The sequence below is a fragment of the Hylobates moloch genome, unplaced genomic scaffold (genome assembly GCF_009828535.3).
Source record: "Hylobates moloch isolate HMO894 unplaced genomic scaffold, HMol_V3 SCAFFOLD_22, whole genome shotgun sequence".
Classification (NCBI taxonomy): Eukaryota; Metazoa; Chordata; class Mammalia; order Primates; family Hylobatidae; genus Hylobates; species Hylobates moloch.
Window position 1 is genome coordinate 825,073 of NW_026652297.1, and position 11,911 is coordinate 836,983.

Genomic DNA, 11,911 nt, shown 5'->3' on the forward strand with positions numbered 1-11,911 from the left:
CTCAAAAAAAAAAAAAAAAAATTTTTTTTTTAAATAAATTAGCCAGGCATGGTTGTGTGCGCCTGTAGTCCCAGCTACTCAGAGGCTGAGGTGAGAATACTTGAGCCCTGGAGTTCAAGGCTACAGTTAGCTATGATTGTGCTACTACACTCCAGCCTGGGAGACAGAGCAAGACTATGTCTTGAAAAGAAAAAAAAAAGAAATTCTCCTGTGAATCGTCATAAAGATATTGTGAATGATGTAATGAACGATATCTGCAAAAAGTCCTCGCAATAATCCCAACAACCAGTTTCACATTGCCTCCCTCAAGAGAGGCCAGTGGCATTACATGAAGTAGAATTCAGTAGAAGCAAATTGAGTTTAACCCTTCCATAAGTGGTTGGTGGGAAGGCAGGTCAACACCTAACACAATCATGTTTACTTTCCAGGTATCTACAAGTGAAAATCCACAACTCTGAAGAGAAACTGCCAAGACTCCCCCTGCCCCACACCTCCCCAGAGAAGCTCTTCAACCAGAGGGTATAGGTTGGAGGGATATAAGAGCCAGCATCCATCCCTGGGTTCTCAGTAAGAATGCTGGCGCTGTCTAAAGACTTGGCATTAATGGAGGCGGAGGAGCAGCCTTATGGGAGGGATGGAGGGAGGCAGGCTGGGGAGAAGAGAACATTACACTCAGGGAATATTTAATTCTGGTTTTAGCATTATTAGAATAAGACTTTATACATTAACTAAAGTGGAGCTTTAATCACTATAAAAAGCAAAAGTATCTATAGACACAGACACTTGTCTATACAGAGACATAACCACACACACTCAGAGGATAGTGAACAAATCTGTCTTTGACTTATGACCTATTTTGCAAGACCTAAAGCCAGAAGAACGCATTTTCAGATTGTTAAATAAAGTCTGATTCTGACTATCTGTGGATTGTTTATTTGACACAGGGCATCGTTGCAACCCAGCACACTGTTTTCCACTTAGGTATGGTTATTGATTCTGCCCCAGGTTCTGAAAGCTTTAGTCACATCCCTGACCCCCAGCTCACCCTAACTCCTGACTGTAATTCTTTTATGATACCAAGGGCCACAGACTCTTCTCCTTAATCCTGCAGGTACTCCCCACTTTGGTTGATAAACAGATACACTTGGAAAGGGGTAATGACATTGTAGAGCTATATCTAGTGTTTACAATTTAGTTCTTGGTATGAGTAAGGGTCTGAGCACAAGAGAGGAGACATGAAACCTAAAGGACACAAAGTATAATAATAACAATCATATTGGCTGGGTGCGGTGGCGCACGCCTATAATCCCAGCACTTTGGGAGGCCGAGGCAGGTGAATCGCCTGAGGTCGGGAGTTCGAGACCAGCCTGACCAACATGGAGAAACCCTGTCTCTACTAAAAAAAATAGAAAATTAGCCGGGCGTGGTGGTGCATGCCTATAATCGCAGCAACTCGGGAGGCTGAGGCGGGAGAATCGTTTGAACCCAGGAGGCGGAGGTTGCAGTGAGCCAAGATTGTGCCATTGCACTCCAGCCTGGGCAACAAGAGTGAAACTCTGTCTCGAAAAAAAAAATCCTATCCTGGAAATGGCATGAAATTTGGAGTCAGAAGTCCTGGATTCCTTTGGGAGGCCAACAGGGGAAGACTGCTTGAGCCCAGGAGTTGGAGACTAGCCTGGGCAAGATGATGAGACCTCCATCTCTTATTTTAAAAAAAAATTTTAAAGGGCTGGATGTGGTGGCTCACACCTTTAATCCCAGCACCTTGGGAGGCTGAGGCGGGAGGATAACTTGAGCCCAGGAGTTTTACACCAGCCTGGGCAACATAGACCCCCATCTCTACAAAAAATTTAAAAACTAGGCCAGGCATGGTAGAGCACACCTATACTCCCAGCCACTTAGGAGGCCGAGGAGGGAGGGTCACTCCAGCCTGGGAGGTTGAGTCTGCAAGGAGCAACGATCATACCACTGCACGCCAACCTGAGTGACAGAGGGAGACTCTGTCTTAAAAAGAAAAAGAAAAAAAAAAAAAAGGCCAAGCACGGTGGCTTACACCTGTAATCCTAGCACTTTGGGAGGCCAAGGCGGGTGGATCACAAGGTCAGGAGTTCAAGACCAGCCTGGCCAACATGGTGAAACCCCATCTCTACTAAAAATACAAAAATTAGCCGAGCGTGGTAGCGCACACTTGTAGTCCCAGCTACTCAGGAAGCTGAGGCAGGAGTATTGCTTGAATCCGGGAGTCGGAGGTTGCAGTGAGCCAAGATTGCGCAGCCTGGGTGACAAAGCAAGACACTGTCTCAAAAAAAAAAAAAAAAAAAAAAATTAAAAAAGGAAGTCTTGGATTCAAGTCCTATCATTACTTTATATGAAAATATTTGTGACAACATTTTCAAAATAGCTCTGAAGCCCTGCCACCTTGATAAATGCCACATAAATGCCAAAACCCTTCCATCCTTGCTCTTGTTTTTAGAGGTGATGATATCACCATTCATTCAGTCATTCCGCAAGCATTTACGGAGCATCAACCGTCTACTGAGCACTGAGTACTAGTACTAGGAACGAGGGAAACGATGATGAGGGGGGTTAAAAATAAGATATTTAACGAGACAGAATATTGAGCAGGGAGCAGAACGGGCAAGACTTAGTGATGGGCTAGAAGGGGATACATGATGAAAAGTGAGGTGTTTTTGTTTTGTTTTGTTTGAGATGGAGTCTCGCTCTGTTGCCCAGGCTGGAGTGCAATGGTACTATCTCGGCTCACTGCAACCTCCACCTCCTGGGTTCAAGCGATTCTCCTGCTTCAGCCTCCCGAGTAGCTGGGATCACAGGCATGCACCATCATGCCCGGCTGATTTTGTAGTTTTAGTAGAGATGGTGTTTCTCCGTGTTGGTCAGGCTGTTCTCGAACTCCTGACCTCAGGTGATCCACCCGCCTCAGCCTCCCAAAGTGCTGGGATTACAGGCATGAGCCACCGCGCCCGGCCAGAAATGTTCTTAATTTTAATTATGGTGATAGTTTTATGGGTATATACGTGTGTCAAAGCTTATCAAATTGTATATTTTATGTGCAATTTACTGTGCATCAATTATGCCTTGATTAAGCTATAAAACAAACTCTAGGTGTCCCCTACAAGCATTGGATGCAAGGAATTTGTAGTCCTTGCAGGATGTTCCAGTAGATATGTTTGTTAAGGAGCTGGAAATACATGTTTATATTTGGGAGTCATTTTTTCTAAAATCTAATCCTGTTACTCCTTTTTCTTTTTTCTTTTCTTTTCTTTTTTTTTTTTGAGACGAGGGCTCATTCTTGCCCAGACTGGAGTGCAGTGGCACCATCTCAGGCTCACTGCAACCTCTGCTTCCTGAGCTCAAGCGATTCTCCCACCTCAGCCTCCTGAGTAGCTGGGGCTACAGGTACGTGCTACCATGCCCGGCTAATTTTTGCGTTTTTTGTAGAGATGGGATTTCGCCATGATGGCCAGGCTGATGTTACTCTTTAAAAAGCATCATCTGGCCAGGCACAGTGGCTCACGCCTGTAATCCCAGCACGTTGGGAAGCTGAGGTGGGCAGATCACAAGGTCAGGAGTTCAAGACCAGCCTGACCAACATAGTGAAACCCCGCTTCTACTAAAAATACAAAAAATTAGCTGGGCATGGTGGCATGTGCCTGTAGTCCCAGCTACTCAGGAGGCTGAGGCAGGAGAATCGCTTGAACCCGGGAGGCGGAGGTTGTGGTGAGCCGAGATTGCGCCACTGCACTCCAGCCTGGACAACAGAGCAAGACTCCGTCTCAAAAAAAAAAAAAAAAAAATCTCTGCTTTGGGAGGCCAAGGCTCGAGGATTGCTTCAGCCCAAGAGTTCAAGGCCAGCCTGGGTGACAAAGCAAAACCCCATCTCCACAAAAAATAAAAAATTAGCTGGGCATGGTGGCACATGCCTGTAGCCCCAGACACTCTGGAGGCCGAGGCAGGAGGATATCTTGAGCTCACATTAAAGTTGCAGTGATCTTTGATCACACCATTGCACTCCAGCCAGCCTGGGCAACAGAGCGAGACCCAGTCTCATAAAAAAGAAAAAAGAAAGAAAGAAAGAAAAAAGAAAAGGATCATCTTCAAAGGATCTCTACTGTATACAGCAGTAATGGAGAGGAGGAGCTTGCATTTCCCCCTGAGAGGAGAGTTGTTCTTCAAATTAGAAAAGCCCTACTGCCTGTCCTTTTTCATAGCTCTCCTAAAAGGTGTTCCACTCCCGGGCTGGGCGCAGTGGCCTGTAATCCCAGCACTTTGGGAGGCCAAGGCGGACGGATCACAAGGTCAAGAGATCAAGACCATCGTGGCCAACGTGGTGAAACCCCGTCTCTAATAAAAATACAAAAATTAACGGAATGTGGGCCGGGTGCGGTGGCTCACACCTGTAATCCCAGCACTTTGGGAGGCCGAGGCGATCACAAGGTCAGGAGATCGGGACCATCCTGGCTGACATGGTGAAACCCCGTCTCTACTAAAAATACAAAAAAATTAGCTGGGCGAGGTGGTGGGCGCCTGTGGTCCCAGCTACTTGGGAGGCTGAGGCAGGAGAAGGGCGTGAACCCGGGAGGCGGAGCTTGCAGTGAGCCGAGATCGGGCCACTGTACTCTAGCCTGGGCGACAGAGCGAGACTCCATTTCAAAAAAAAAAAAAAGAAAAAGAAAATTAACTGAGTGTGGTGGCACATGCCTGTAGTCTCAGCTACTCGGGAGGCTGAGGCAGGAGAATTGCTTGAACCCAGGAGGCGGAGGTTGCAGTGAGCCGAGATCGCGCCACTGCACTCCAGCCTGGTGACCAAGCAAGACTCCATCTCAAAAATAAATAAATAAATAAGATAAAATAAAAGATGTTCCACTCCCTTGGCATTCAGAATCACTGCTGGGAGTGATACAGGGAAAATGCTGGGAACAGAGGCCCCTAGCTGCACAAGGCCCTCAACCCTTTTCTCCAGGGCTTTCCCTCCTCTCCTCAGGAGACTGATCCTCTTTGGCGTGAGCCAGAGACTTCTAGGCACTTACAGTCTGGTGGGGCAGACAAGCAGTAACTGCTGCAATAGAGGCACACCTGAAGTGGAAAATTTTACTGAATTGTGAAGTTGGCACTTTGTTTGCATAGAACCCTACTGAGAGCTCCAAGGAGGCAGGGGAAAGTGCCCATATGCTTACCTACGGTGAATAGTGCCATTTGCGGAACAGCTTGTTTACCCTAACTGACAAAATGGTAATGTTCAGGGGAAAGACTGCCATCCCGGCAGCAGCACAAGGTGGGGCTGAAGGCCAATAAAATTGGGTGGAGATGAATGTCTCCTGTCCCCTCCCCTAAGGCCTCTGGAGGTCTATTGATCCTTGGAGAACACTGGTAGTTTACCACCACCAGGCTTCATTCATCATCTATCTGTATGCCTCTCTACATAGAATTAATTGCAAGAACATCCTCCAGTCTCTGCCCTCCAGCAGTTTGAAGGATATACTGACAGACTAGGTAAGACATGCAGAGAGCTCGAGACATGACATATCCAGATAAACAGCACACACACCAGAGAGCATAATACGCACACTGCTTACAATAGTATTTATTTTACACCAAACTGGGTGCTGAGCATGTGCATATTGGATCTATTTTTCTAAATGACTACACTTTTAAAATGAAGTATGTTGGCCGGGAGCAGTGGCTCAGGCCTGTAATCCCAGCACTTTGGGAGGCCGAGGCGGGTGGATCACTCAAGGTCAGGAGTTTGAGACCAGCCTGGCCAACATGGTGAAACCCTGTCTATACTAAAAATACAAAAGTTAGCCAGGCATGGTGGTGCGGACCTGTAATCCCAGCTACTCCGGAGGCTAAGGCATGAGAATCACTTGAACCCGCGAGGCAGAGGCTGCAGTGAGCTGAGATGGAGCCACTGCACTCCAACCTGGATGACAGAGTGAGACTCCACCTCAAAAAATAAAATGAGCTATGTGACTACATTAAAAAAAATAAATAAATAATGTATCAAGCCAGGCGTGGTGGCTCATGCCTGTAATCCCAGCACTTTGGGAGGCTGAGGCGAGTGGATCACCTGAGGTCAGGAGTTCGAGACTAGCCTGGCCAACATGGCAAAACTCCGTCTCTACTAAAAATACAAAAGATTATCCGGGCCTGATGGCAGATGGATGTAATCCCAGCTACTTGGGAGGCTGAGGCAGAAGAATTGCTTGAACCTGGGAGGCAGAGGTTGCAGTGAGCCGATATCACGCCATTGCACTCCAGCCTGGGTGATAGAGCAAGACTCTGTCTCAAACAAACAAACAAACAAAAATCAAGTATCAGCAAACCTTCCAAGGTTACATTTTATTTATTTTTATTATTATTATTTTTTATTTTGAGACAGTCTCACCCTGTTGCCAGGCTGGAGTGCAGTGGCGCGGTCTCTGCTCACTGAAACCTCCGCCTCCCAGGTTTAAGCAATTCTCCTGCCTCAGCATCCTGAGCAGCTGGGATAACAGGCATGCGCCACCATGCTCGACTAATTTTTGTAATTTTATTAGAGTTGGGGTTTCACCATGTTGGCCAGGATGGTCTCGATCTCTCAATCTTGTGATCTGCTCGCCTTGGCCTCCCAAAGTGCTGGGATTACAGGCGTGAGCCACTGCGCCTGGCCTATTTTTATTTTTTTAATGTTTAGTTTTTGTGGGTTCATAGGAGGTATATATATCTATGGGGTACATGAGTTGTTTTTTTTTTTTGAGACACAGTCTTGCTCTTTTTCCCAGGCTGGAGTGCAGTGGTGCAGTCTTGGCTCACTGCAAGCTCTGCCTCCCGGGTTCATGCCATTCTCCTGCCTCAGCCTCCCGAGTAGCTGGGACTACAGGTGCCTGCCACCACGCCCGCCTAATTTTTTGTATTTTTAGTACAGACGGGGTTTCACCGTGTTAGCCAGGATGGTCTTGATCTCCTGACCTTGTGATCCGTCCGCCAAAGTGCTGGGATTATAGGCGTGAGCCACCACGCCGGCCTCATGAGATGTTTTGAAACAAGCATGCTTGTTCACATGCTGAACTTCTCCTGGAATTCATGATCAAGGTGGACAGCTAGAGTATGTCAATGCCAGCAATTGTCCTCCTTTGGATTTAGCCCTCTAGGATTTTAATTTCCTTTTCTCTTGGATATTCTCTTATCTAAGGACAAGCCAGGCTCACTTTTCTTTTATTAAGTTACAAATGCATAGCTGGCATGTCACTTTCTTTGCCTTTCTTGGTTGGATTGGCATTTTCCCATGCATATATTTACATATATTTCTCACAATATATTTACATAAAATGAATTTCATCACTTTTTTATTGTTTGTTTTCCTCCTGTTTTTGTTTTGTTTTTCTTTTGAGACGGAGTTTTGCTGTTGTTGCCCAGGCTGGAGTGCAACGGTGTGATCTCACCTCACTGCAACCTCTGCCTCCCAGGTTCAAGCAATTCTCGTGCCTCAGCCTCCAGAGTAGCTGGGATTACAGGTGTGTGCCACCACGCCCAGCGGATTTTGTATTTTTAGTAGAGACAGGGTTTCACCTTGTTGGCCAGACTGGTCTCAAACTACTGACCACAAGTGATCCACCCGCCTCCCAAAGTGCTGGGATTACAAGCGTGAGCCACAGTGCCCTGCCCTCTGGTTTCTTTTATAATGAACACTTTAGGAATAAAAGCAACTACTCTTGCTTTGCTTATGACTTTGTTTTGTTTTCTCCCTTTATGACTCTCTCCTCTGAGACCTTCCCTTTCAGTCCGTTCCCGGATTAACTGCACAATCTGATGATGCCTGTCTTTCTATAGAAAGTATTTCTGTATAAATACTGGTTTACAAACCTACAGAACGCACAGGAGTGCGAAGTAAGCACAGAAGTCTATCACTGGGAGGGAAAGAATAATCACAAGGGTTCCAATCCTAAACGGGAAGCCAAGGTAACAAGAGCTAGCGTTGATTGAGCACTTACTATGTGCCAGGCAAGGTTCTAATGCCTTACAGTACATATTTCCTAACTTATTTCGTCCCAACAGTCACTCTATCAGACAGGTATTGCCCCAGATAAGAGAAACGAAACAGAAGCAACTTGTCCAAGATCACACAGCAGAGCTGATTCCAGTGCCTGCGTTATATACTATTACATCCTCTTAGTCACTGAATTCTTCTGATTAATTTGGGAACATTTCCTGCCACAAACGAGTGAGTCAAGAGGTAGCTAAAGCATGGCACTGATTATTCAAATTGAGGTGCTCACCACGCTCTAGAACCATGGATATGAGATGGTTTTACAGGCGTGATCACTTTCAGCCCCGCATTTTAGGAATGAGGAAACAGATTTCCGAGATGTTAATTTGCCCAAAGTCACCCAGCTAGCAAGCAGAGGAGCTAGGGCTGTTTGAATCCAAAGTCCACGACACTCCTAACCGCTGCCCAACGCTGCCCCACAAGAACGTCCAGCTGGCAAGACCCGGGTGGGGCTCGTTGCTCTCCCCGCTTCCCCTCCCTGCTTCACGGCCGGGGGTGTGCTGGCTAAGTTCGCTCATCTGCCAAGCTTCGGGACACAGACCTACGTGGGCAAGCGATAAACAAAGGCAAATAAATGTAACTTTCCACAGTAGCTAAAAATTCAGAGAACGTCAAGCCCAGGGAAATGGGACGGATCCCAGTTAGTCCGCGGCTCCAATCTGGTCCCCCCCCCACCGCCAACCCCGAGCCTCGGGGCGAGGGAGGAAGCGGCTCCGGATGGAGCGTAAAGTGACAATCGGAGAAGGGCAGGCTGCCTTTCCTCCCGGGGGAGCCGAGGGGACCTGCAGAGGGCGGTTTCTCTCCGCTTTTCCTGTCCCACCCCGTCGGCCTGCCCCCCACCCCCTCCGGCCTCTGCGCCAACCCCGCGCGCCACCCGCGGCTTCCTCCGCTCGGGGTCCTCGTTCGGCCTCTGCCGGCCTCGGCGACTCCGCGGTGCCCGCCCCCGTTGAGTTCAAAAGGACGCGCGGAGCGGCGCCGGCCCTTCCCCTGCAGCCCGTCGGACTGGAAAGGTGAGCGCGAGGGGAGGGCGGGGGCGCCGGAGAGCCGGGTCGCCCACACTCGCCGCAGCCACCTCGGCCGCGGCAGGAACCGAAACCCGGAGCGGCCGAAGCTCAGCGCTCCGCTGGGGCAGAGGGTCGCGGGGGCTGGGAACGCCGCTTTCCGACGCACCGGCCGCCCCCAGCGCAGCGCGCTCCGCCGAGTGCTGGTAACGCGGGGGGCTCGGGGCGGGGACGGGGGCGGGGACGGGGCCGCGGGGCGAGAACCAACCCAGCCCGCCGCGTCCACCCCGCGTTCGCAGGGGCGTCGAGGGTCTCCCGGGCGCGGGGCGCGGGCTGGGGCCACGTGAGGCTTGGCAGGCTGTGCGGGACCGCGCGCTGGACGGCGAAGGCAGGCCCGGAGGGGGCGGCCAGTCCGGCGTCCCAGCGTCCGAGGCGGGCCAGAAGGCGGCCCACGGCCCTCGCCTCCCGGTCCTGGCCCGGCTGCCGCGCGTCGCCCGCTCCGCTCCGGAGCCCGGGCGCGGGTCCTGACCTTCCCGGCCCTCTCCTGACACCTGGTGGATGGCGTCACCAGAAGTCCCAGCTGTGGAACCCGAGGGTCCCTGTTACCGCGCTTTGGCGAAACTGGGTTCGCTGCTGATTTGCGAACCTTTGCCTGACTTTCTCAGGCCTTGAGAACTCTCCTAAGTAAATTTGGTGGCCCGTTGAAAGGATCGGGAGAGAGCGTATGAAGGTGACACCCCGTCAAACTGCATGCGACCTCAGACCTGCTCCTGTGGAGAGCTTTTGGTACCTGGAGCCTGAGGAGATACTCAGGGAAACCAGAAGAGGACAACAGGAAGAGGGGAAGGAACTTGGGAGAACCTGGCACCAGAGGCTTTCCTGGGACTTCCAGGACTCGAAGCCCCAGGGGCCCACCCGCTACATTCCTGTCTTTGCCGCTCTTCCTACAGATCTGCCTCTTCTCCAAGGAACTCAACCACTAGTGACAATGACCAGCCTCCTGACCACTCCTTCTCCAAGAGGTAGGTGAAGGCCTTTCCTAATCCCAGTGAGAAAGAATTGTTCAACATCCCCTTCCCCAGACCAGTCGTGGAAACCTCAGCCCGGGTGGGAAGACCCCCACCCCTCTCTGCCTGCCTCACACGGGAAGGGCCTGGGAGGAAGCAGGAACTAGAGTGTGCCCCTTAGTACGGTTTTAATCTGAAGTCACATGGACACGGTGACTTCACAAAGCTTTGTAACCTTGGTTTATCAAATGATTTTACGTCAGTAATCCCAGGACTTTGGGAGACTGAGACAGGGGGATCTCTTGAGGCTAGGTGTCTGAGACCTGCCTGGGCAACACAGTGAGACCCTATTTATAATTCAAAAGAAAGAAAGAGGCCGGGCGTGGTGGTTCATGCCTGTAATGCCAGCAGTTTGGGAGGTCGAGGTGGGCCGATCATCTGAGGTCAGGAGTTTGAGACCAGCCTGGCCAACATGGTGAAACCCCATCTCTACTAAAAATACAAAAGAAATTAGCCAGGCATGGCGGTGCACGCCTGTAATCCCAGCTACTCAGGAGGCTGAGGCATGGGAATCGCTTGAACCTGGGAAGCACAGGTGAGCCGAGATCGTGCCATTGCACTCCAGCCTGGGCAACAAAGTGAGACCCGTCTCAAAAAATAGGAAGGGAGGGAGGGAGGAGGAGGGAGGAAAGGAAGGGAAGGAAGGAAGGAAGATTGATTATTTTATAAGCCTAAAGGAAGGGCTTTACATTCATCTGTCTAATAATTTATAGCTATGGCAAAGCATGTAGTAGAAACCCTTATAGTTAAATGCGGAAAATGAATCTTCAAAGATAACAGGGAAATAGTTTCTTAAAAACCTGCTAAAGATAGTATTTCTAACCTCTAAGCTCCAGTTTCATCATTCACAAAATAGGGAAAACAGTACCTATCTTATGATTTATGAAGATTAAATGAGACAACCCATATAAAACACCTAGAAGAGTGTGTAGTATCTCGTAAGCACTCAGTCACATTGGTTATTAGCACTGAGTGCTTGTTAGAAACGCATCTTTCCCTTGAAAGGGATTTTGCTGGCTTTTTTTTTTTTTTTTTGAGACGGAGTCTCGCTCTGTCGCCCAGGCTGGAGTGCGGTGGCGCGATCTCGGCTCACTGCAAGCTCCGCCTCCTGGGTTCATGCCATTCTCCTGCCTCAGCCTCCCGAGTAGCTGGGACTACAGGCCCCCGCCACCACACCCGGCTAATTTTTTGTATTTTAGTAGAGACGGGGTTTCGCCGTGTTAGCCAGGATGGTCTCGATCTCCTGACCTCGTGATCCACCCACCTCGGCCTGGGAAAGTGCTGGGATTACAGGTGTGAGCCACCGCGCCCGGCCGAAGGGATTTTGCTGGCTTTTTAATTCCACTCCTCTGATGATACAGACCCAGCATCAAAACCCCATTGTTCCCTGAAGGTGTGCGGAGGCTGGGCACTACTGCTCAGCACTCTGAGAATGGATGCCCACCTTTTAGTTCATCATCAGGCTGGGCCGGACAAACTATCTGTTATTTATTGACTGTTTTCAGCATGTGCTAGTTAGGGGGAGAGAGGAACAAACCCTTGGTTGGTCTATACACCTTTGTCTTCCTATACACAGTCACATTTGTCATTAGGACAGGCATTCCCTGCTTTTACTGATGTGGAAACAGGTGAGTGACACCACCAGTGGAAGTCTAAGACAGTGTCCTCTGTGACTGGTGATGCACACAATTCAGACTTCTAGTTGTCTGGTGAGAAGAGATAAAAGAGAGAAATGGCCAGGTACGGTGGCTCACGCCTGTAATTCCAGCACTTTGGGAGGTTGAGGCAGGTAGTTT

General features: G+C 49.6%; 2 protein-coding genes across 7 annotated transcripts in view; both read left to right on the forward strand.

The window, feature by feature from the left end:
* Positions 1-919, forward strand: part of BIN2 (bridging integrator 2) — a 42,670-nt gene extending 41,751 nt beyond the window's left edge. For all 4 annotated transcript variants that reach the window (XM_058433752.1, XM_058433751.1, XM_032143827.2 and 1 more), the window contains one exon: positions 429-919. In XM_058433752.1, coding sequence (XP_058289735.1) covers positions 429-458 — 30 coding nt within the window. In that variant the 3' untranslated portion in view covers positions 459-919. The remainder of the gene's footprint in view (positions 1-428) is intronic.
* Positions 920-8,890: 7,971 nt separating this feature from the next.
* SMAGP (small cell adhesion glycoprotein) overlaps positions 8,891-11,911 on the forward strand; it is a 23,452-nt gene continuing 20,431 nt past the window's right edge. The window contains exons 1-2 of one of the 3 annotated variants that reach the window (XM_032144395.2): positions 8,891-9,057; positions 9,999-10,070. In XM_032144395.2, coding sequence (XP_032000286.1) covers positions 10,037-10,070 — 34 coding nt within the window. In that variant the 5' untranslated portion in view covers positions 8,891-9,057; positions 9,999-10,036. Of the gene's footprint in view, positions 9,058-9,102; positions 9,255-9,616; positions 9,835-9,998; positions 10,071-11,911 lie in introns of those variants that run through there. The other 2 variants (XM_058433757.1, XM_058433758.1) reach the window with 2 other exon arrangements.